A 25,772-nucleotide genomic window follows, 5' to 3' on the forward strand; every position below is an offset into this window, starting at 1 on the left:
GATCTCTTTAGGTGCAAGGGTCACTTCCCGCTCCCTCTCGAATGTATCTAATGAATTGGCCCCAGCAGTTTCCTGTGGGAGAGAATTCCATAGATTCACAACTCTGAGTGAAGGAATTCTCCCTCACCTTGATCCTGAATGGCTTACCCCTTATTCTTAGACCGTGACCCCTATTCCTGGACTTCCCCATCATCAGAAACATTCTTTCTGCATCAGGATTTTATATGTTTCTATGCGATTCCCCCCCTCTTGTTCTAAATTCCAGTGAGTACAAGCCCAGTCGATCCAGTCTTTAAGTATAAATTTTTTCAGCACACAATATAGAACGTAGAACATAGAAGAATACAGTGCATTACAGGCCCTTTGGCCCTCGATGTTGCGCCGATCCAAGCCCACCTAACCTAACTAGCCCACTATCCTCCATATGCCTATCCAATGCCTGTTTAAATGCCCATAAAGAGGGAGAGTCCACCACTGCTACTGGCAGGGCATTCCATGAAACATATGAAACATGATATAAACAGGTGAAGTCTACAACATATCATCTGCAAACACTGAAGCTTTAAAGAGGTACCATGAAACTCTTGAGACAACAATTAAAGCATATTTTCATGAAAATCCCTATGATTGGAACAAATGTTTTGATTTTCAGATACTTACTATCTAAACCTCGCTAAATGAATCGACCAGGTTTAATCCAAGGTCATTGAATCAGAAGGCTATTAGAATTTATCAGGGAAATATTTTCAGGAAGGAAAATTTCAGGACATAACGTAATTTTGTCAAGCGGAAAAACAACACTTTATTCTTCAGATGATGCAGCTAGACCCAGAAAGATCTGTCAGATTATGTGTCAGTGTTTCTGGAGAGACTCACAAGAGCCTGCAAAGCAGCACAGAAGCATTTAAAACTTTCAGGCAAAGGTGAAAGAGTGTGCAGCTAAGTATGTTGAAATCAGAACATTTCAAACAGGAGGTGAAGTGTTAGTGTTGTTACCTTTACAGGGGGAACACAGCTGAAAGCAAGATTCAGTGGGCTGGACAAGGCAGTTAAGCAGATCAGCCAAGTGAATTGGCCAATGGACACCCCAGATCACACAGAGAAAACTTGGTTCGGTCAGAGCAACATCTCAAAATGATATAATTGTGGAGAGGAAAACAAGAACATTAAATAGGTCCATGATAGGGTAAAATATAGGTGAGTTGGGAGAGGACATTAAATGGGTGAGTACAGTCCATGATGGGGTGCAATGTACATGGGCTAATGGAATAGATTGAAGGTTGATAAAGTTCCCACTTTGTAGAATATGTATGAGGTATTGATAGATGGACTGAATGGTCAAGTGCATTGTATCAGTCCAGTAGCAGCAATATTATCTTCAGCAGCAATAAGTATTGCCACTTTCATGCCAAGATTGTAAATTAGAAAGTGACAAGGATTAATTTAGGCCAGGTAGGAATGGAATGAAGGTAATACACCAGAGGATGATGGTTAGAGTGGAACCAGGTTTACCTCATGCACTGCCTGAGGTTCATGCCCCAGGAGAGTTTTTGCTTTGTCCATATAATTCTGTTGCAATATGTACATATGTGGATATAAAATAGGATAGGTTCAGGCCTGAGTCTGATCCCACCTTGATCAAATAACTTGCAATGTTTACTATTGTAATCCTAAAAATAAAATAAAATGGTAATTTAGCAAGTAAGTGGTGAAATTGTCCCTCGTTACTCTCATGTATATTTGATGTTGGTGGAAGAGGGTGGGGTCAGTCGTTTGGCATTGTGAGGGAGGTGCCATTTGCACATGTTTTGGAGACGTGGACACTAATATTCCTGTAAATTTCAGTGCCTTTCAGAGAGACCCCAAGCTACACTAACAGGCGACGAACAGGCGGAGGTGCCCTCTCATCCCCGCGCACTCTGCTGCGATCCACCAGTGACAACAACATCAACAACCTCCCAAGCCGGACGTCCCACTCACCCGTGCCATCCCTCAGGAGTCTGCCACCGCAGTTACTGGCGCACATGCAGGAGGGTGCCGAGGGAGGTCAGCAGAGTACTGCTAGCTCACGGAGCTCACACAGCCGATCGCCCTCGCTGCAGTGTGTCCAAGAGGAAAGTGATGCTAACACGCCTGTCCTCAGGAAGCAGACTAAAGCCAGGCTGAGGTAAGATGGCCCAGAACCTTATGTCCTCAAAAGGCTCTGGGATTGGGGAAGAGAATTCAACTCTATTTTCTGCTTAGTGACCTGACTGCCCACATTTCTCTGCAGTTCTTTAACAGCATCCCATGTTTGGAGAATAGCTTTTCAACCGGGTTTATCAGTGAAGGTAATAATGATAGGTCAGGGAAGAAAACACAGTATTAAAAGGAAAAGATACATAGTTTACAGTTTGAATCTGAAAACTTTCATCAAGATTTTTTTTAAAATGTGCTTACTTGCCCAATAAACCATTGATGATCTTTACTTAATATCAGCGAATATAGCACAGCGTGTAGGTCTCATTCCTTCATCAGATACCTCACCATGTAGTCCACATGTCATGGCATTGTCTTCTCGATACACCTGCAGAGGGGCTAAGGCTCTTGCTGCTTGTCTTCAGGGCCACCAGCTGTCGGTGAATTTTCTGACAACCTGAGACAGTGTGCAGTGGAGGAGCTTGTGGAACTTGGCACACATACCATGGCAGCTTGTAGCTGTAAGGTAGCTCAACTATCACAGGAAGCACTGAGACAGATTGTTTGAGGAGATTAAGCTGCTTGAGGCCCTCTGCTTTGCCTTTGCAGTGGTGTGGAATTCATGTATGGCTAGCAGGCCCGAATTGAAAGAGAATGGGAAGCTGAAAGGATTGGAAAACCCTTCTCCTTTTCTCCAGATCCCACTTCATGTGAAACCACTGCTTGTTTCTGGAGTAGGATTCAGAGCAGCTAGCTCTGTAGTTCTCCGTGGAAGAGGCTGGGCATAATATTAAACTGTCAAGGATGTCCCAGTTAACCTTAAATCATAATCCCATTCCACATTCACTCAGTGTTTCCAGCAGGAAGCAACAAACATCAGCAGAAGGCTTGAATGAACCCATTTCTGGTTTTGTCAGTAAATCTACAAGTAGCATTGATAAAAAAATGATTAAAAATATATCAGATGGCCATGAATTTCTGCTGTTCAACCTATAGACTGATTCAATCAACAGGTTACTATGTCTACAGTTCTGACTTTACTTCCTCTCAACTCTACTCTTTCCTTTACCACTGTATCTTTCTATTCTTTCTTTTCCTCTCAAGTTAATACCAGAACAATCAATCCTGTCAATTATAAAGTTAGTGCCAAGACTATCAATCTGATGAAACAGTCGTGGAACTGTCAATCATCCTGGGAGCAGATCAAGTTAGAAGCCCCCCTCAGTTTAAGGAGAGGTGATGGTCTAGTAGAATTATCATTGGACAATTGAACCAGAGACCCGGGTAATGTTCTAGGGACCTGGATTCAAATCCCATCACAGCAGATGGTGGAATTTGAATTCAATAACAATCTGGAATTAAGTGTCTAATGATGACTGTGAGTCGATTGTCAGGAAATCCCACCTAGTTTACTAATGTCCTTCAGGGAAGGAAACTGCCACCCTTACCTGGTCTAGCCTACATGTGACTCCAGACCCACAGCAATGTGGTTGACTCTTAACTTCTCTCTGGGCAATTAGGGGTGGGCATTGAATGCTGGCCCAGCTCACATCCCATGAATAATTTTTAAAAACATTTCTGTAGGATTTTGTCCTAGCTGGATGAAAGGATTTTATACCCTGTAGCCCACCCTGAGATCCACCGACCATTGGACTTTATAACAGCATGTGCCAACTCACCCAGTGTCTACTCTGGGCAGATCTTGGAAATTTTGTGGATTTGAATAAAATAAATGTCTAAAAATCTGATATAAATTTAATTATGCAGATTTGAATGTTTTTAAAAAAGCTCACATTCATGAAAGCCCATTTAGAACTTACAAAAACAAAAATCAAATATTTGATCTCTTTTAAATGCAAGCAAAGTTATTTCCACATCCAATATCAAAGACAACTTGTGTTTAATAGGCTTATAAAAGTGTCAAACTGTGATTTTAGAACTCAGCCCCACTGCTGTCAGATAATAATAGTCTTTTTTTTAATAATCAGCCAGAGATTCATAATCATCTAGAAAGGAAGAAAGGGATAGTCAACATGGTTTTGTGAAGGGTAGGTTATTATCAAATCTTATTGAGTTCTTTGAGAAGGTGACTAAACAGGTGAATGAGGGTAAAGTGATTGATGTGGTATATATGGATTTCAGTAAAGTGCTTGATAAGGTTCCCCACGTTAGGCTAATGCAGAAATTACAGAGGCATGGGATTGAAGGTGATTTAACAGTTTGGATCAGGAATAAGAAGACAGAAAGTGATGATTGATGGGAAATGTTCATCCTGGAGTTCAGTTGCTAGTGGTATACCACAAGGATCTGTTTTGGGGCCACTGCTGTTTGTAATCTTTATAAATGACCTGGATGAGGGCATAGAAGAATGGGTTAGTAAATTTGTGGATGTCCCTAAGGTTGGTGGAGTTTTGGACAGTGCCAAAGGATGGTGCAGGTTACAGAGGGACATACATAAGCTGCAGAGCTGGGCTGAGGGGTGGCAAATGGATTTTAATGCGGAAAAGTGTGAAGTAATTCACTTTGGAAAGAATAATAGGAACGCAGAGTACTGGGCAAATGGTAAGATTATTGGTAGTGTGGATGAGCAGAGAGATCTCAGTGTCCATGTACGTTGAAAGTTGACACCCGGGTTGATAGAGTTGTTCAGAAGGCATACGGTGTGTTAGCCTTTATTGGTAAAGGGATTGAGTTTCAAAGCCTTGAGGTCATGCTGAAGTTGTACAAATCTCTGGTGCGGCCACACTTGGAGCACCATGTACAGTTCTAGTCACCACATTATAGGAAGGATGTGGAAGCATTGGAAAGGGTGCAAAGAAGATTTACCAGGATTCTGCCTGGTAAGGAGAGAAGGTCTTACAAGGAAAGGCTGAGGGGCCTGAGGCTGTTTTTGTTAGAAAGAAGAAGGCTGAGAGGTGACTTAATAGAGATATATAAGATGACCAGAGGATTAGATAGGATGGACAGTGAGAGCAAATTTCCTTGGATGGTGATGGTTAGCACAGGTGACATAATTTTAAATTGAGAGGTGATAGTACAGGACAGAGATCAGAGGTAGTTTTTTTACTCAGAGAGCAGTAAGGGCGTAAAGTGCTCTGCCTGCAAAAGTAGTAGACTCACCTACTATAAGGGCATTTAAATGGCTACTGCATAAACATATGGATGAAAATAGAATAGTGTAGGTTAGATGAGCTTCAGATTGATTCCACAAATCAGCACAACATCGAGGGCCTAAGGGCCTGTACTGTGCTGTGAATTTCTATGTTCTATATTCATAAAAGCTTATGACAAGGTCAACAAGCGGGTGTTGTAAACTGCTAGAGAAGAGTTTTTTAAAAGAAAATTGCTGTCATCTGCAGTTTCTTTTTATTTTGAATGGTTAAGGAATAAATATTTTCACGCCATGGCAATTAAAGACACCTTATCTCCCTTCAAGAATCTTTATGTTTTCATCATAAATTGATGACTTCCTCACTGTGGTTTAAGTTCCTTGCAGTTGCCAAGATAGGATATGTTTAAATTTAACGTTGAGTTCAAATGGTGTTGCTGGGTTCAGGTTTCCCTCATGCGTAAATTACACCACTTCTTTACCCTTATTAGCAAAAGTTTAATCTGTTGAAAGTGAAGGTCCTCCTCACCATTTTGGAAGACTAATGGAGTCTTCCCATCTTCATAAAAATACAAGTCTTGGGACCATCAGTTCTGTTTTACACAGTCAGTGCTGTGATAGTCATTCCTGTTATACACAGTTAGTGTTTGGTTAGTTAACCCTATTGTAGACACTTCCAATATTGGATCAGACTATCCTGTTATGAACAGAGTTCTTATACATAGTTGTTGCTGGGGACAGTTGGTCCTGTGAACAGACAAATCAACATGTGAATTTGGCCCAGGAGTAAGCCATTCACCACCTTAATGTTGCAACCTGTCCTTCATCTTCAGAGAAAGTGAGGACTGCAGATGCTGGAGAGTCAGAGTTGAAACGTGTGGGACTGGAAAAGCACAGGAGGTCAGGCAGCATCCTGCTCCTCAGATGCTGCCTGACCTCCTGTGCTTTTCCAGCGCCACACTTTTCGCTCTGTCCTTCATCTTAGTCAATTCTATAGATTGTAAACAGTTCAGGTTCCAGCACCAGTCCCTGTGGCACACTACTGATAACATCTTGCCAAACTGAAAAGGACCCATTGATGCCTGCTCTCTTCTACTTGTTAGCTGATCAATATTCGATCCCAACCTACATGTTACCCCTGCACCAGATGCTTTTAGTTTCTGCAACAATCTTTAATGTAACACTTTATCATGTCCTGTTATATAGAGACTTAGCAAACTTCTCAATACGCCTCCTCCCTCACCTCCGTCATTGCACCCTCACCTCCCTCCTTGCCTCAATCATATCAGCACTCTGCAGAAACCATTCCTGTGTGATTCTCTCATTAGATCCATGCTCCCCACCAGCCCATCCTCCACTCCCGGCACTTTCCCTTGCCACTGCAAGAGGTGTAACTCCTGTTCCCACACCTCCCCCCTCACCTCCATCCAAGGCCTTGAAGGATCCTTCCATATCCAGCAGAGATTTTCCTGCACATCCAAATGCCTCATCTACTGTGTCCGTTGCTCTCAATGTGGTCTCTTCTACTGAGGGGAGACAGGATACCAACTTGCGAACACTTTCAGGGAACATTTCTGGAATACACGCATCAACCAACCCCACTGCCCTATGGCTGACCACTTCAACTCCCCCTCCCACTCCACCAAGGACAAGCAAGTCCTGGGCCTCCTCCACTGCCAAATCCAATCCACCCGGCGCCTGGAAGAAGAACGTCTCATCTTCCACCTTGGGACCTTCCAACCACACGGCATCAACATCGATTTCCCCAGTTTCTTTATCTCCCCTCCACCTACCCCCACCCCACTAAGCACCACCCTCTTGAACAGCCCTACCTGCCCATGTTCCTTCCCACCTATCTGCTCCACCCTCCACTCCGACCTATCACCATCACCCCCCACCTACATCAACATATCGCCTTCCCAGCTACCTTTCTCCCAGCCCCAGCCCCACCCCCACCCTCCTATTTATTTTTCAGCCCCCTTTCTCCCGTCACATTCCTGATTAAGGGCTTATGTCTGAAACATTGATTCTCCTGCTCCTCGGATGCAGTGCTTTCCCAGCGCCACACTTTTCGAACTTTATCACTCAAGCTCACTTACTAATCTTCTTATCATATCTGTCATCTCCACCTTGTTACCATATCCTTCAATTCCACCAACCATCAAATTCACAAAGGTGCAAATAGTAATCAAAACAAGTCTGTAAATGGAAAATGAATTTCAATGTGAAATGGTGTATTTGGTAGAGGAAATTAGGAAGTCACAAACTCGCCTGGAAGTTAAAGTCTGAATGAGATATAGGAGCTAAAAGATCGAAGGGTGTAAACTCATAAATCATTAAATGTCATGTTGCAGTTCAACAAAATCTTGACAAGTGCAAATGAAGTATAGGGGTGATCTGATAGATGCTGTTAAAATATTAAAGGGTCGAATAAGGTAAAGGATATGTCTCGATGAATGGGTAGTCCATCTGAGAACCCAGTAAAGTAAATACAGTAACGAATTCAATAGAAACCTCCCTATCCAGAGACTATTGTCCTTTATCTTCACTTGCTATTCTTTTTACCCCACTTACCTATCTTTTCCCTTGGTCCGAAAAACCTACTTCAGCACAAATGTGTCCCTTAATCCTTTTCTCCAGGAAAATTTCCAATTTTTCCTCAGTTCATTTGAAATGTCTGCTTCAATAAGGTTCTCTGAAAGTTATGTTCCAAAATTTCTCATTTAAATCACATTTTCACAATGATCAGTCTAGAAATCAAAGACCTTTTGATTCACCGGTTCACATCTGTCCTGAATACCAATTTATACATCAATTGTCAGAAACATTCTGTAGCTTTTTCAGTTCAGTTATTATCCAAGTATATAACATGCAGTGGACAACTTGCATATAGCACCGTTTCATAAATAATACTCCGATAAATGATTGCAGTGGTGATGTTCATTGGAGGATAAATGTTGACCAGGAATAGAGTGAATAATCCAGCTAATGTTCTGTGAGATCCTCTCAGGAGAGCAGGTGGGGTCTCAGGTGAAAATTCTGGCCAAAAGTCAATGCAACGCTCCATAAAGTTCCAAATTCCTAGGTAGAGCTTTACCCATGCCTCAGACTCAGCTGAATGCACCACCACTGAGCCAAGACTATCCCCCCAAATCCTTCTGCCCTATACTTGTTCACCATGACCCTGCCACTGCAGGGTCTAAAGTAGCGCCGTACTGATATATCTGACAGTTTTTGTCTTCCAAGTCCAGTTTCTCTTGAGTGCGTTTTGCACATATTTGTATGCAAATTGTGCACAAGGGTGTGAGGGAAAGAATGATAATCGATTATTAAGACAAACGGTGCAGTGCACCTTTTAGTCTGAAGAGTTGTTAGTGACCACTGGAGTCAGTGTGCAATAGCATGGACCCTTAAAGTCTTATACTTCAGCTCCTTCCCGCCTAGGCAGATGAATCCACTGATTGTAGTGAACACCACCTGATCCTGCTGTGGAGTAACATCCTGATAAATCCCATTCTTTATCTGTCCCATAGGCAATAGTAGGACCAGGGACAGGAGGTTACATCAGACCCAATAACTGAGCACATGTCCTGGGGCTCTATGGGACCCACTGTGCTTGGATCAGAGGCAGGACTCAGGGCCCAGGCTAGAATCAGCAACAGGGCTTGGGGTTTATACCCTTGCCCTTGAGCAAAATAGATCCTTACCTCAAATGGGAAATCCAATAGCTAAAACCAATCTGTAGCTCATAATGGTCTCTCCACTATCACAGAGACCTTTCCCCTTAAGCTCAGATAACATGCAACAGAATTCTCATTACCTAGCTGCAGATTTTATCCTGCAGGTGTTCGTGTGCTCGCCCCTGACAGTGAAATGGTAAATTATTTTGCTGTGCCTAATGACAAATCAGAAACAGATACCTCCAGTTTGATTCAGTCCTGGAGAGAGCTGTTGGACCATTCACTCAGTAGTTGTGAGTAATTTGTTGGTCTTTCCTTGCTGTCTTGGCAGGTGAACAATGTGCCATGACCCATGTATTGACTGTATTGGCTTTTCATCAATAAGTTTCTGTCATTTTCTGAAGGTGTCAAATCAATCCTTCACTGAAATTCTTCCCAACCCAATCAGGGGTTTAATGTTTTAGAACAAAAACCTATTTGTACCTTGCCTATCCCTCCCTTCCTAATGAAGGGCTTTTGCCTGAAACTTCGATTTTCCTGCTCCTCGGATGCTGCCTGACCTGCTGAGCTTTTCCAGCACCACTCTAATCTAAACTCTGGTTTCCAGCATCTGCAGTCCTCACTTTTGCTTATTTATACCTAACCTATCCCCTACCTTAGTCTAAGCTAAGTGCAATCAGTTATTAAATGTGAGCATTTTTCATTCAGTTAATGCGATTATTTTGACTGAATAAATGCCTTTTTCTTCCCTCTCCCTCTCCATACAAAGGGATTGGATAGAACAGTAGGTTAGACTTTGTCTAGTGAAGGATAATTCCAGTCCGCGCTGCTGGTCATAAGGATCTTGAGTAACCTGAGTTTCAGTGCAATCACAACCCAGTCTCATTACTAGAGGATTGTTAAGTGAAGCAATGGCTGGCAGTTCTGTCAGAACTATCTCCACTCCACATCCATAATTTCAGTCAATGTACAGTACACATCTTGGTGAAGTTGTTGCAGTGCAGTGGGACCAGCTCTGAGGAAGTTCTCCACCAACGTCAGGTAAAAACACAGAGAACATTCTTTTAAGATTGGAGTTGTCAAATCTGTAAGATCACTGAGGTCAGAGTTTTACACTGCATCTAACACATGCTGTATGTACCCCAGGAGTGTTTGATGAGAAACCGTGGGGAGATCTTTACTGGAACTTTACTCATTCTGTAAATGACCTGGGAGCATTTGGTGGAACAATGTAGACAGAAGACTTACTCTCTCTTTATTGCTTTCTGTGGGAATGTTTCATTTCCAGATTTTCTCAGTGAAATCCCTGGTGGTGAGACTCCCAAAATGAACAGGATCAATAAGTGAACAGAATCCCTGAAGTGAAAGCACATATGAATGTGAATTATGAAAGTGAGATTCCCTTGATAAATGGGGATCCTTGACAATGAAAATCCCTTAATAAATAAATCCCTGATAAGATTGATTTGTACAAACGACATGGTGCCTGATTATGAAGCCCAGTATGTACAAAAGGACTGTGATTATAAAGCATTTTTTTAAAGGAGTCCTGTTGATAAGAGTCCATGATAGACGCTGAGTTTACTCCAGCTTTTACAGGAGGTTTTCCCATCCCCACACAAGGTTCCTCTGGTGCTTTGGAAAAGCCTTTCGATCTTATTATTATAAGATTCTGTGTTTTGGGCATTAAAACTCAATTATCCAATCACGTAGCCTTCAGCCAAATGGATGCTATTTATAGTTCACTGCATCGATCAGTCAGCGTTGATTTACAGTCACTGTACTAGTTGATAGTACCTCCCTGCGGAGGTGGAAATCTCTGCATTTTCCTCTCTAACTTCCATTAACCGAAGGCTAGATGAACTAAATTGGGAAATATTCACAAAATATCAGTAGGTAGGAGTCAGATCAAACCAATAACAGCACCAAGTGAGGGCTTCCTTTTGTTCCTCTAATGTTAATTGCCTCTCCTCATCTCCAGTTCTGAGTTGCTGCATTCTTGTTGAGGTGAAGAGCCACTGGCAGATTCTCACATATGAACAAGCGTTATATATAAATTAGAAACACAAGTAAGCCACTTGCTCCAACAGACATTAACATTATGGCTAATGTGTTTGTGTTAGAAATTCCACATTACAATCTATCCCCTTCCTTGATTTGATCTGATTTGACTTATTGTTGTCACATGTACCTAAGTACAGTGAAAAGTTTTATTTTACAAGCATAACATACAAGGACATACAGATCATAAGACCTAACCTCTGCCTTCATAAAAATCAATGACACAACCTTAATTGTGTTCTGAGGCAGAGAGTTCCAAAATTGCAAATCTGCTGAGAGAAAATAAAACAAATGCATTCCCTTCAATTGGCCTAAAAGGACAATCCTTAATTTTCAAATAGTGTCCCTAAAATCTGGACTCACTCACAAGAGTAAACATCCTTTCCATGTCCATTTTGCCTAGATCATTCAGAATCTAATAAACTTTGATCAAGTCACTCCTCACTCTTCTATACTCCAGTGAAATAAACCCAGTCTATCAAATCTTTCCTCCACAAGATAATTTGCTTATTCCAAATTTCAATCCTCTGTAAACACTCTCTGTACTACCTACAACACAATTCCACCCTTCTTTAAATAAGTACTTCCTTAATCAATATTCAAGATGTGGTCTGATCAATACTCTTTCTAGATGAAGTATAACATCTTTACATGTATGTTCAATTCCCCTCATAATAAAGGATAGCATTCCATTAGCTATCTTAATCACTTGCTGTACCTGCATGCTAATTGTTTGTGACTTGTAACAGAGCACCTAGATTCTTCTGTACTTCAGAATTCTGAAATCATTCTACATTTAAATAATACTCTGCTTTTTAAAAATAAATTCCTGCCAGAGTGAATAACATCATATCTTCCCACAATATGCTAGATTTTCACCTCCTCACAACCTAACTATATTAGTCTACATTCTTGTTATATAGTCTTCACAAACACATTCCTACTTATTGTTTTGTTGTCTGCAAACTTAACCTCCATACATTTGATCCCCTCATCTAAGTATTTGATATAATTTGTAAACATTTAAAGGTCCAGCATAGATCCCTGTGAGTCCGAACCTGCTACATTCTACCAATCTGAAAAAGATCCATTTGTGCATATAGTCTGTTTTCTACCAGCCAGCCGATCTTCTATAACGATGATATATCGCCTTCTATAAATTGAGATCCTAATTCATACAAAAACCATTTCTGTGGGACTTGTCAATTACCTTCTGGACATCCAAGTACAGTACATCAATGGACTTCCCTTTATCCATAGTACAAGTTATTCCATCATAGAATTCCAATAAATTTCTTAAACAGGATTGTCCCTTTCACAAAACCATGCTGACATCTACTGATTATCTTGCATTTTTCCAAGTGCTGAGTTATAATCTTCTTAATGATCAATTCTATCATCTGCTGCATGATGTACATTAAGTTAACTGGCATATAGTTTCCTTGTCTCTGTCTCCATTTCTTCTTGAACAGTGAGATTATATTTGCTCATTTCCAGTCTGGTGAAATCTTTCCAGAATCTAACAACATTTGGAAAATTAAAACCATTGCATCTATTACCTTAGCTACTTCTTTTAAGACTCTAGCTAGAAGTCTATCGGACCTGAAGATTAATCAATGCACAGCCTTATCAGTTTGTTCAGTACCACTTCCCTCATGTTTCTTTCAATAAGTTCCCTTTTCTTTCAAACTCCTGATTTACATGTCCTACTGAGAGTTTTTTGGATCCTCTGTTGTGAATACAGAAGTAAAAGGTGGAATCTTACAAGGATCTGAGCAATGTGGACTATGGTAAGATGTGTCGCAGAATCAGAAGAGAAGTGTGGTGTGGCCCATCTCAGAGTGGAGATCATGTCGCTCCATCTGTCAGATGTTTCCCATTCAACATTGTGAGATTCTTGTCAGACAACAGTGAGTTGCCAATTGACAACGATCAACTTTTGTTAAGCTCCCTGTTGATGGCTCAACAGGCCTCATTATTCTGCTTCCCATCTTACCAAACTCACCCAGCAAACTAGCCATCAGGAAAATTTGTCATGGAAACCAGAGTGAATTGAGTTCACTGCTTTCTCTGTTCAACCTCCATGTTGCCTATGAACATCCACCTACACAGGGCATGAACCATATGCACCAGCCACATGCATCCAACATTCAGCAAGCCCACACTACCATCCTGATACGTTTCCAATGCACTGGCAGTGCACCCTGGAAGCCCAGGCTTGTCTAGTAGGGCTGCACTGGATACAGTTATTGTACAGGGACTGAAACCCAGTCCATGGCTTGGACAAGACAGCTTAACCAGGTTGCTTGCTTGCTGTCTTAGAATACATTCACCTGGTGTCTACGGGCATGTCTTGCTTTGCAGTGAGACGCAAGAGGCAGAAGGCTTTGTGTCATTGGTTAGTGATTGTGTTCAATGCATAAGACTGTCTGTGAGTTAATATGGTATGACAAATTATGCTTACTTGGCTGGTGGGACATGGATGTGTCATAATCCCATTGGAGTGGTCCCAGTTTCCTACTACAAGAGCAAGGATTCAGTTCTTGTAAGGGGTAAGGACATGGAGATTGGCACTCGCTCCTATCTATGCTATTTCGTTGTGCTGCATTACGGGATGCCTTGTCCTGTAATGACAGGAAGGAAGCAGATGAATAAGACCCAAATGGGTGGCATGGCTGTTAGTGCTGGTGCATATGAAGGAAAGGTCTTGAGGTGTTTCAAGGAAGTGCGGATGCAGCACAGAGAGAATACAGGGCTAGTGGGAGGGTGGGGTTAACATCCAGTTAGTGAGGGAGGGTTTTGTTCCACCCAGAGGGGCTGTCAGAGCATGAGTCTTGGTGTAGGATGTATTGCAGTGACAGAGACAGAATAAGTGTGAAACAGCAGAGAGGAGTGGAGAAGGTCCTTGATCTGCTTTCCGCTCGGTAACTGAGTCCTCCGCAACCTCAAGATGGCAGTGACCTGGGTGACACTGTCCAACCAGACTGGCATGCTGTGGTGATGTAGCCTCCGCTGACAGTTCTCCAGGAAGAGGACCTCCCTCTGCTGGACCATCCCATCCATCACATCCTCCGGATCCCTGTCAGAGAAACATTTAACAATCATGCCCTTCCCAGCCATCTCTCGAAGCAGCCTCCAAAACTGAGCAGAGCAGACTCCAGACACCAGCAATCCTCCAGGTGCACAGCAAGTTTTTAAAGATAGTGTGGATGCAACACATATTGGTTTTTAGCTGCATATCTGCTGAATGGCCAGATTTTCTGAGACCCACTTTTTTTAAAAACTGAATGCAAATTTCAATTATATTGTGACCACTGTGGCCTAGACATGCCTAGACTCTGAGGTAATAAAATAATCCTGTCATATTACACAGTACCAAGTTCGAGTATATTCTGCTCTGTAGTCAGTTCCAGAAAATGCTGCTCTTTGAAACTGTCTCAAAAGCATTTCACAAATTCCTCTTCACTGATACTATTGCCAGTCTGACCTTTCAAGTTAACAAGGGAATTAAAATCACTATGTAGCTATACCTTTACAATAAGCACCCAATATTTCCTCTTGTGTACTTCTTCCTACTCTGTGGTTCCTGTTTGAAAGCTGTAGATCATTCTGCCAAGTGACTTCTTTCTCTCACTATTCCTCATCTCCACCAAAGCCAATTCTACATCCTTATCTCCTGAAACAGCTTTCTGCCTACCTATTTCACCAGCAATATCTTTGATCAGGAATGCTACCTTATTACATGTACCTTGTTTCCTATTTTTCTTGAATGTCTTTCATCCTTGATATTCAGAATCCAATCTTTTTCATCCTGGAGCCATCATTCCATATTGCTATTGTACGGTTAATCACGTCTGCGTGCACCACCAATTCATTTACTTTGTTATGAATGTTACACACATTCAAATACAGAGCCTTTAGTTCTGTTTTTTCATTGTAATTTTTTAGTCTATTCTAGTTTTTTTCCCCTCTCTTTCTCTTCTTGCTGTTCTCTGACCTCCATTTTCCATAGTATTTACTTCTTCTGCTTTACTCTATGCCTTGATTTGTTAAATTTATCCAAGGTTGATCCAGCAGTCCTCTTTTATTTTAAAGCCATCTCTACTTCACTGGTTATGCAACTGACAAGAACACCAATCCCAGCACAATTCTGGTGTAGAACATCCCAATGGTATAGATTGGTACTGATGTGTCTGTCCAATGAACTGGAACCCACTTCTCTCACACCAGCTTTTGAGGTATACATTCATGTCTTTGATCTTATTCATCCTGTGGCCAATCACATGTGGCTTAACTTGTAATCCAGAGATTACTACTTTTGTGGTTCTGCTTTTTAATTTAATAACTAACTTCTCATATTCATGAGCAGAGTCACTTTCCTAGTTCTATCTATGTCATTGATTCTCACATAGACTGTGACCCCCCCCCCTTCCCAATGGAAGTTTTTTTCCTGCCCAGCAGTTTTCCCAAACCCCGGCACTGGGCAGGCAAAGTGGTCTGTACTTTGATGCACAGATCACCTCACCAAACTGTTGCATACTGACTCTTCATTCCGCATTTCTTCCGTCTGTTAAATGGCTTCTTGTACCATGGTGTCATGGCCAATTTAAAACATCCCCCCTCTGTCCTCACTCTCTTCGAGACAAGCTGAAAAAACCTCAAACCTGTTTGACAACTACACAGGATGACTCCCCTGCTGTAGCCCTCTGGGTTCCCTTACCTTCCTCACTTACATCACACACCCCTATCCCTGACCAACAACTGGGGCAGAAGCTCCTATCCTAATAGATGTAACCACTTCATGAAGTGTAAAGTTTCCAGGTAACTTTGTCCCTGATGCATCACAATGTTTGTAGTTCTGTCTACATCTCAGTAACGACGAGCCAAAGTTCCCTCAGCCACAACACTTATTGCAAAAGGCTTACAAAAATGTGCTGAGGTCAGAGGGTTTGAGCTATAAGAAGAAGCTGAAAATGCTGGGGCTATTTTCCTTGGAGCGTTGGAGGCTGAAGGATGACCTTATAGCGGCTTGTAAAATCATGAGGGGCATGGATAGGGTGAAAAGTCAAAATCTTTTTTTCCTCGGTAGGGGAGTCCAAAACTAAAGGGTATAGGTTTAAGGTAAGAGGGGAAAGATTTAAAAGGGACTAGAGGGCAACTTTTTAGTGAAGAGGGTGCCACATATTTATAGGGTACTGCCAGAGGACATGGCCAAAGCTGGTACAATTAAAAAGGCATTTTTTATGGATGTATGAATAGGAAGGGTTTAGAGGGATATGGGCTAAATGTTGCCAAATGGGACAAGATTAATTTAGGATATCTGGTCAGCATGGACGAGTTAAGTGGAGGTGTCCCTGATGAAGAGCTTATGCTTGAAACGTCGATTCTCCTGCTCCTCGGATGCTGCCTGACCGGCTGCGCTTTTCCAGCAGCGCACTTTTTGACATCACCTGCGGTCCTCACTTTTTCCAGTTTGGGCCAAAGTTCAGTTTCCATGCTGTACAACTCTGTGTTTACCCTGGATCATATTAGCATCCAGAAATTTCCACATTCTTTAGTTATAAAATCATAGAATCTCTACAGTGTGGAAGCAGGCCATTCGGTCTGTCAGGTCTATACTGATCCTCTGAACAGCATCCCATCCAGACCCATCCACCCTACCCTACCCCTGTAACCCTCCATTTCCCACAGCTAATCCCTCTGACCTGCACATCCCTGAACACCATGTGCAATTTAGCGTGGCCAATCCACCTAACCTGCACGTCTTTGGACTGTGGGAGGAAACCCAGGCAGACAGAGGGAGAACATGCAAACTCCACACAGACAGTCACCCGAGGCTGGAATCTAACCAGGTCTCTGGCACTGTGAGGCAGCAATACTGACCACTGTTTAGGCGCAGTGTATCACTTGACCTGCCATGTTTTATATTTATTGATTAATTATAAATTGTTAATTAATTTACAGTTAATGTAGCTTAAACCACACAGAACTGTAATATAGAGCTGTGATGAGTCTCCACCATAGTATTGATTACTGTGGCTCAAAGCTTACTTAGGGATTTATTTAGGTCTGGTGTTTCAGCTGATTGATAAATAATTGCCGTTATCAGGCAGGTGTCAGTTTAACAAGGTTAATTTAACTTTCATAAGGTCTGTTAGTTCTAGATCAGATTCTGAAATTTGAACTTGAAAAGCGTTTACAACTTGAATTCTCACTTTGAAGTGAATTGCCAGATATAGTCGCTCAGTCTGTTCTCATTCAGACAAATTCTCCCTCACACTGACCATGTAATTGGAAGTCTCTTCTCTTATATAGAGCTGTGACAACTTATTCCCTTGTGTAGCTTCCTGCTATAATAATCAACACCTACTTGATCGATACAACAAGTGGCCATTTCTTTCCTGACTCTGAGTTTGATTGTTGGAGGAGTTGGTGAAGATTATTTAGCCCCTTGAGCCTGTTCTGCCATTCTCTTAGGTCACATTTGATTTGTGCCTCAACTCCATTTGTCTGCCTTTCCTCCATTTTCTTTGATACTATCACCCAAGAAAAATCTATCAATCACCATCTTAAAAATTTCAGTCAACATTCCCCAGCACTACATCCTCTCAGGACGGGCAGTTCGACATTTCCATATCCTTGACACTGAAGAGAAGAGTGAGAGACCACATCGTGGGTATTCACATTTTGGATTGGTTGATGGAAAGCAGAGAGCTTTCTATCCTTATGAATTCCGCAAATCTTACTAATCAGGTGCAAACATTTCAAATGGTAATAATCTGAAGCAGTGTGCTTATGTAATTTATTTTCCCTACTGTTTTAGTGATCCTTAAGTACAATATGGATGACCATTGCACTCCAGTAAATTGTCCCTGTGACTGTTCATACATATCTTTTGAGTAAAATGAACTGAGGAAAGAAAGTGCCATTCCAGCTTACACCAGCTAATCTAGAATTTACTGCCTTTTCATGCACAAAACTTTCCTGTGATGCATTCCCCCGGAATGGCAGACAACCATGGCCAGCCTTTCACATTGTCCACCTCACATACCACATGAACGGCAGAAGGTGACCAGAAGCTTTTGCAAGCATCAACATAAAAGGTACAGAAAGGTTAGTTGACACACTTTTAAAACCAAAACTGAGACAGGAGCTGGTGCCCAACATATCAACACTACTCACCCTAAATGACACGCACCCTAACAAGAAATGCTCCAGTAGTGCCATTGAATAAGACCGTTGCATGGCATATAATGAATCATCAATTTCATGCAGTAGCACAATCAGACTGCAGTCCCACTATGAAAGTTCAGCTTGGATTCCTGTGATCTTCTACCTGGTAGATATCAATTGTCCAGCAGTGACAGGCCCACTGTATTCACAGGTCTCAGCATAGTAACCATTCATGAAGTTCAAGCCATATCCATGGGAGTGAGAATGAAAAAGCCATAGGATATTCCTCTTCAAAGATGAAGCATGAAACAGATACAACTGCCAGCAAGAATGCAGAGAGCAACCAGATCATGCAACGGGTAAAGATTGGGCATCATTAATTCAATCACAAATATCTGGATCTCAGCAAAGGCATGTAATCAGTCCAGGTTGTGCAAAGTGGTTGCTGATAACATTGTCACTTTGCATAGGAATAGAAGCCACCTCAGACCAATGTACGGTGCACCAGTCATGCGTGCAGGGAGTCAGGAAGAAAACTCTGACAACAGTAATTGTGCGATAATGCTGAGTAACAACAACCAACTGCAAGACAACTACAGTTGTCAACCAGGAGCAACTTAGAATAACATACCTCTCCCAATGGGTATAGGATCGCCAGATTAGGACGAGTTGTCAAACATGTAAAACATCATATCAAACTTTGAATTATGAACCTTGACTCTTTTTAAATGGGCATATAATTGTTCAATGCATGCATGTTTGATATTTTATTTGTTTGGGATAAAGAAAGAGTTTATGGTTTGTCTCTCAGCAGATGCGTAATATGCTTTTAAGGAACTTGCTGGTGATGTCAGTACCATGTCATGGTGTATGACATCATGGTATAAAGCTCTCAGTCTCCATGACATGCTGAGGGAAGTGTACTGCAAGATCCAAGTTGCTTAGCTTCAGTCCAAACATGCAAATACCTATGATTATAGTGTACATATATAAATACCAGGAGCCATACTAAACCTTCAATGAGCTCTTTGAGCCACAACTCATATTTATGTCAAGGTTAATATGGGGTCACAGCATGGTAGCTGCAGAGATCATCAGCTATAATGCCTTGCTAACATATCATTGGAAATAAGTGGGGAAGGGTGATGTAGAATCAGCCAAAAGTCCCTCTAAGTATGGCATTGGTGGATAGAATATTACATACTGGTCACAAGCCAGTTTAGATGTGTCTAGCCAAAACCAGCAAAGAATGAGTACCAAAAAATGGCATGGTAAACAAAGTCCAAAATATCAGCCGTAGAATTACAGGATCATGGAATCCCACAGAAAGAGGCCCATCAACCCATTGAATCTGCACTAATCTCCGAGGAGTATCACACTCAGACCCACCCTCACCCCATTCAGGTAACCCCACATGGGATTTTTTTCCTGGCTAACTCTACCTAACCTGCCCATCTTTGGGCCAGAGGAAACCCACACAGACACGGGGAGAATGTGCAAACTCCACACAGACAGTCACCCAAGGGGGGAATTGAACCCGGCTCTCTGGTGCTGTGGGGCACTGTACCATTGTGCTGCCCTTAATTTATCTTCTTTTAATGTTTCTGAATAATTTGGTAATGCCAATAAAAAAACCACAACACATTGTGAGATTGCTGTAGCTTGTGATAAGCGGAAAGTCTCCATTACTTTGCTGAATAATGTCAGGAGTTTGCTCAGATTCTCCCAGAAATAAAAACCAAAAAATAGCACAACCTCACTATCTGCTGCAACCTGTCAACCCTTTTGCTTGCTCTTCTGTTCACCTGCCTTTTGCCTCCAGCAAAGGGACTAGGAGGTCAGACAGCCAACTGCCATCCCTGTTAAGCAATCAACCCCTCAGAAATGAACATCTTTGGCCAGTTCCTTGCCAGCAGATGTCCTGTTCAGTCTCATTAATGTGCCTTATCTGGGTCACCTCTTGGAAATTATACCAGGAACAATATTTAACTCCTGAAGTGACATGGTAATAAATTTAAATGACACATTTGAACAGTACAGCAAATTGTTTGTATAGAGTTATTCCCTGTCATCCATCACTGAGGTAGGGATTTGGGTATATGTAATCTTGTGTAGATTAAAGGCTTCATTCCACCACGCCAACCAGTTTGCAACGTGACACTCACTGATTTAAGAAGAGGGGGGTGAGGGGTGGCTCTTGTTGTTTTGTTTGCAAAGGATGATTTATATTTTATGGCACAGAGAGCCATTCAAGGGGGAGGAGAAAGGAAATGTAGTTGTAATCAGGGATAGTATAGTCAGGAAATAGACATGGTTCTCTGTGGCTGCGTTGCCTGCCTGGTACAGGATCTCTCAACTGGGCTGCAGAAGAACTTGGAGTGGGAGGGGAAAGATCCAGTTGTTGTGATCCACGTATGTGTTAGCGATATAAGTAGAATAAGGAAAACTGGTGGAAAGAATATGAGCAGTTAGGGGCTAAATTGAATCAAAAAGGTAATAATCTCAAGAGCTAGGAGCTAATTTGCACAGAGTCAACAAGATTAAAAGGTAAATATGTGGCTCAGAGATTGGTGTGGTGAAATGGGTTTGAATTTACGGGACACTGGCACCAGTATTGGGGAAGGAAGGAGCTGTTCAAATAGAATGGGATCTACTTGAATCATGCTGGGACCAGAGTCCTGACGAAGAGCATAACTAGGGCTATAGATAGGAATTTAAACCAAATAATTGCTGGGGGGGGGGAGGAGGGGGACATGGTGGTGGGGGAGGTGGGAGGTGGGTTTGATTCAGTTGCTTGGAAAATTATAAAATCAAAGGTAAAGGACAAGGTAGATTGAGGTTAATGAAAGGGTTGATTGTTATCAAAAGATAAAAGGAAAGGAAAGAATGTATGCATGTCATATTGTACCAAGGAAACATAATGGTGTGTAGGGAAGTATGATAAATAGAACAATCCTAAAGGCTTTGTACCTTAATGCATGATGCATTCAAAATAAGGTAGATAAACTAACAGTGCAAATCAACGTAATGAATTTGACCTCTTAGCCATTACAGAAACATGGTTACAAGGAGATCAAAAATGACAACTTAATATTCAGGGATATTTGGCCTTTTGGAGAGACAGGAGAAGTGAAAAAGGTGGTGGGGTAGCACTGTTAATTAGAAATGAAATGAGGACGGTTGTGAGAGATGATCTGTCCTCAGATGAAGCATTTGGGTGGAGTTAAAAAGGAGGAAGGGAAAGAAGACATTGAAAGGAGTAGCGCACACTCTGTGCAAAAGTCTATAAGTTAATGAATATAGCACAGAAAAAGAACAGTGTAATAATTATGGGTGACTTTAATCTTCATGTTTTTTGGGTTCATCAAATTGGAAAGGGTAGCTATGACAACAAATTCATAGAGTAAATTAGGAATATTTTCTGAGAGCAATATGTCATGCAGTGAAAGGTTCTGAGGAAATAGTGATCATAACATGATCGAATTTAATATTCCCTTCAAGACTGAGAAACTTGGGTTGGAAACAACTGTGTTTAATTTAAGTAAAGGGAATCACAATGAAATGAGAATAGAGTTATCAAAGTGAACAAGGCAAATAGATTAGAAGGTATGACAGTAAGCAAGCAATTGGAGACATTAATGAGGTAATTCATGACTCTCAGAAAAAATACATCCCAGTGGGGAGGAAAGATTCGAAGAAAAAGATAAACCAACTATGATTAACAAAGAAAATTAAAGAGAGTATAATGTTGAAAGAAAAAGCATCAAAGGAGGCAAAAATCAATGATCGTTCTGAAGACTGAGACAAATTCAGAATCCAGCGAAGGAGGTCTGAAAAGGTAATCAAGACAGAGGAAATAAATTGTAAGGGCAAACTAGTGAAGGATATAAAAAACTGATAGTAAGGACTTCTCTAAATACACAAAAAGAAAGAATATAGTGAATACAGGTCCCTGAGAAAATGAATCCAGGAGGTGGTTTTGGGAAATGAGAAAATAGCAGAGGAGTTAAACAGATATTTTGGTCTTCACAGTGGAAGATACTTCAAACAATCCGTTAAACCTAAAGAATATCGGAGTTGAATTAAGCAGCATCACCACCACTAAAGAAGTAGCATTCAACAAGCCAATGAGGCTAAAAGCAGATGAACCCCTGGCCTTACTGCCTTGAATCCTAGGATCCTAAAAGAGGTAGCTACAGAGAAAGTGGACACATTGAATTTAATTTTTCAAGTGTCCTTAGATTCTGGAGAAGGACCAGAAGATTAGAAAACTGCCAATGTGAGCCCTGATCAAAAACGGAGGGAGGCAACAAGAAGATAACTATAGGCTGATTAATCTAATATCTATTGTTAGAAAAGTATTAAATTGATTGTTAAGGATGTAATAGAACATTTGGGAAACCATAATTTAATCAAGCAGAATCAGCATGAATTGATAAATAGGGTAATTATATTTGACCACTTTATTAGAGTTTTTCAAGGAACCTGAGTGGATTGAGGAGAACCAGTAGATGTGGTGTAATTCAACACAGTACCTCACAAAAGGTTAAGTCATAACTTCCCAAATATTGACTGGGAATACCATAGTTCAAGTACTTTAGATAGGTCCGTTTTTGTCCATTGTGTGCAGGAGGTTTTCTGCACAGTATGTAGACAGGCCAACAAGGGAAAGGCCCCATTAGATTTGATTTGATGCGGAGTAATGAACCTGGCCAGGTGTTAGATTTGGAGGTAGGTGAGCACTTTAGTGATAGTGACCATAATTCAGTTATGTTTACTTTAGCGATGGAAAGGGATAGGCCTACATTGGAGGGCAAGAGCCACAGCTGGGGGAAAGGCAATTGTGTTGTGATTAGAAAGCATTTAGGATGCATAGGATGGGGAAAGAAACTGCAGGGGATGGGCACAATAGAAATGTGGAGCTTATTCAAGAAACAGCTACTGTGTGTCCTTGATAAGTATGTACCTGTCAGACAGGGAGGAGGTTGTTGAGTGCAGGAGCCATGGTTTACTAAGGAAATTGAATCTCTTCTCAAGAGGAAGAAGAAAGCTTATGTTAGGATGAGATGTAAAGGCTCAGTTAGGGCATTTGAGAGTTATAAGGTAGCCAGGAAAGACCTAAAGAGAGATCTAAGATGAGTGAGGAGGGGACATGGGAAGTTGTTGGCAGATAGAATCAGGGAAAACCTTAAAGCTTTCTATTGGTATATAAAGGATAAAAGAATGACTAGAGTAAGATTAGGGCCAATCAAGGACAATTGGGAGAGAGTTGTGCATGGAATCAAAGTAGATAGGGGAAGCGTTAAATGAATATTTTTCATCAGTATTCACAATGGAAAAAGACAATGGTGCCGTGGAGAATACTGAGAAACAGGCAACTGGACTAGATTGGATTGAGATTCGTAAGGAGGAGGTGTTAGAAATTCTGGAAAGAATGAAAATAGATAAATCCCCTGGGCCAGAAGGGATTTTATTCTAGGATTCTCTGAGAAGCCAGGGAGGTGATTGCTGAGCTTTTGGCTTTAATCTTTATGTTGTCATTGTCGACAGGAATAGTGCCAGAAGACTGGGGGATAGCAACTGTTGTTCCCTAGTTTAAGAAGGGGGGTAGAGACAACCCGGTAATTATAGACCAGTGAGCCTTCCTTTGGTTGTGGGTAAAGTGTTGGAAAATGTTATAAGAGAGAGGATTTATAATCATCTCGATTGGAATAAGTTGATTAAGGATAGTCAGCACAGTTTTGTGAAGAGTAGGTCGTGCCTCAAACCTTACTGAGTTCTTTGAGAAGGTGACCAAACAGCTGGGTGAGGGTAGATATGATGTATATGGATTTCAGTAAGGCGTTTCATAAGGTTCCCCATGGTAGGATACTGCACAAAATACGGAGCCATAGGATTGAGGGCGATTGAGGGCTATTCAGAAATTGGCTAGCTGAAAGAAGCTGAAAGGGTGGTGGTTGATGGGAAATGTTCATCCTGGGGTTCAGTTAGTAGTGATGTACTGCAAGGATCTGATTTGGGTCCACTGCTGTTTGTCATTGTTGTAAAAGACCTGCATGAAGGCATAGAAGGATGGGTTAGCAAATTTGCAGATGACACTAAGGTTGGTAGAGTTATGGACAGTATTGAAGGATGTTGCAAGTTTCAGAGGAACATTAGCTGTAGAGCTGGGCTGAGAGGTAGCAAATGGAGGTTAATGCATAAAAGTGTGAGGTGATTCACTTTGGAAGGAGTAACAGGAACGCAGAATACTGGGGTAATGGAAAGATTCTTGGTAGTGTCGATGAACAGAGAGATCTCAGTGTCCATGTACATAGATCCCTCAAACTTGTCACCCAGGTTTATAGAGCTGTTAAGAACCATGAGGTTGTGCTGCAGCTGTACAAAATTCTGGTACAGCCACACTTGGAGTATTGCATGCAGTTCTGATCACCGCATTATTGGAAGGATGTAAAAACTTTGGAAAGTGTTCAGAGGAGGTTTACGAGAGTGTTGCCTGGTATGGTGGGAAGGTCTTCTGAGGAAAGGTTGAGGGACTTGAGGCTGTTTTCCTTAGAGAGAAGAAAGTTGAGAGGTGAGTTAATTGAGACATAGAAGGTAATCAGAAGGTTAGATAGGGTGGACAGTGAGAGCCTTTTTCCTCGGATACTGATGGCTAGCGTAGCTTCAAATTGAGACATAATAAATATAGTACAGATATCAGAGGTAGTTTCTTTACTTAGAGAGTAGTAGTAGGGGCGTGGTATGTACTGCCTGCAACAGTTGTAGACTCACCAAGTTTAAGGGCATTTAAATGGTCATTGAATAGGCATATGGACAAGACTGGAATAGTGTAGGTTAGATGGGCTTCAGATTGGTTTCACAAATCGCCGCAACTTCGAGGGCCAAAGGGCCTATACTGTGCTGTAATGTTCTATGTTCTACAAGATAAGAGCCCATGGTGTTGTACGTAGCATATTGGCATGATAGAGAATGGGCTAACGTGTAGAATACAGCGAGTGGGAATAAACGGGTTCATTTTCAGGTTGGTTTCCAGTGGGGTTCCACAGGAATCTGTACTGGGAACATGAATGTTTAAATATATATATTAATTACTTGAAGGAAGGAAGTGGCCAAATTTGAAGATGACACATTTGCAAGAACAGAATAACAAAATATTATTTAAATGGAAAAAAACTGCAGAAATCTGCAACACAAAAGAACTTGGGGTACCAGGCATAGAAAGAGAGCCAACAGGGACAGCAGGTAATCAGGAAGAATATTGGAATGTTGGCCCTTATTTCAAGGAGGTTGGAGCACAAGAGTCGGGAAGTTTTACTGCAACTGTACACAGTGCTGGTGAAACCACATCTGTAGTACTGAAAGCAGTTTTGGTCCCTTTATTTAAGGAAATATAGAATTCTATTGATGGCAGTTCAGAGAATGCTCACTGGGAAGGTCCAAGGTGTCGATGAATTGTCTCATGAGCAAAGACTAAACAAGGCTGGGACTGTAATCATTGGAATTTTGAGGAATAAGAGGTGACCCAGTTGAAATGTATCGGATTCTTAAGGGGCTTGACAGGGTCAGTA

The 25,772-nt window shown here is 41.5% G+C and overlaps 1 protein-coding gene across 1 annotated transcript in view; it reads left to right on the forward strand.

The window, feature by feature from the left end:
* Nucleotides 1-25,772, forward strand: part of shank3a (SH3 and multiple ankyrin repeat domains 3a) — a 973,942-nt gene that overhangs the window by 508,266 nt on the left and 439,904 nt on the right. Inside the window, exon 12 of the mRNA XM_072562789.1 lies at nt 1,846-2,167. Within this exon, the coding sequence (XP_072418890.1) occupies nt 1,846-2,167 (322 nt within the window). The remainder of the gene's footprint in view (nt 1-1,845; nt 2,168-25,772) is intronic.

The sequence above is a fragment of the Chiloscyllium punctatum genome, chromosome 44 (assembly GCF_047496795.1).
Source record: "Chiloscyllium punctatum isolate Juve2018m chromosome 44, sChiPun1.3, whole genome shotgun sequence".
Taxonomy (NCBI): Eukaryota; Metazoa; Chordata; class Chondrichthyes; order Orectolobiformes; family Hemiscylliidae; genus Chiloscyllium; species Chiloscyllium punctatum.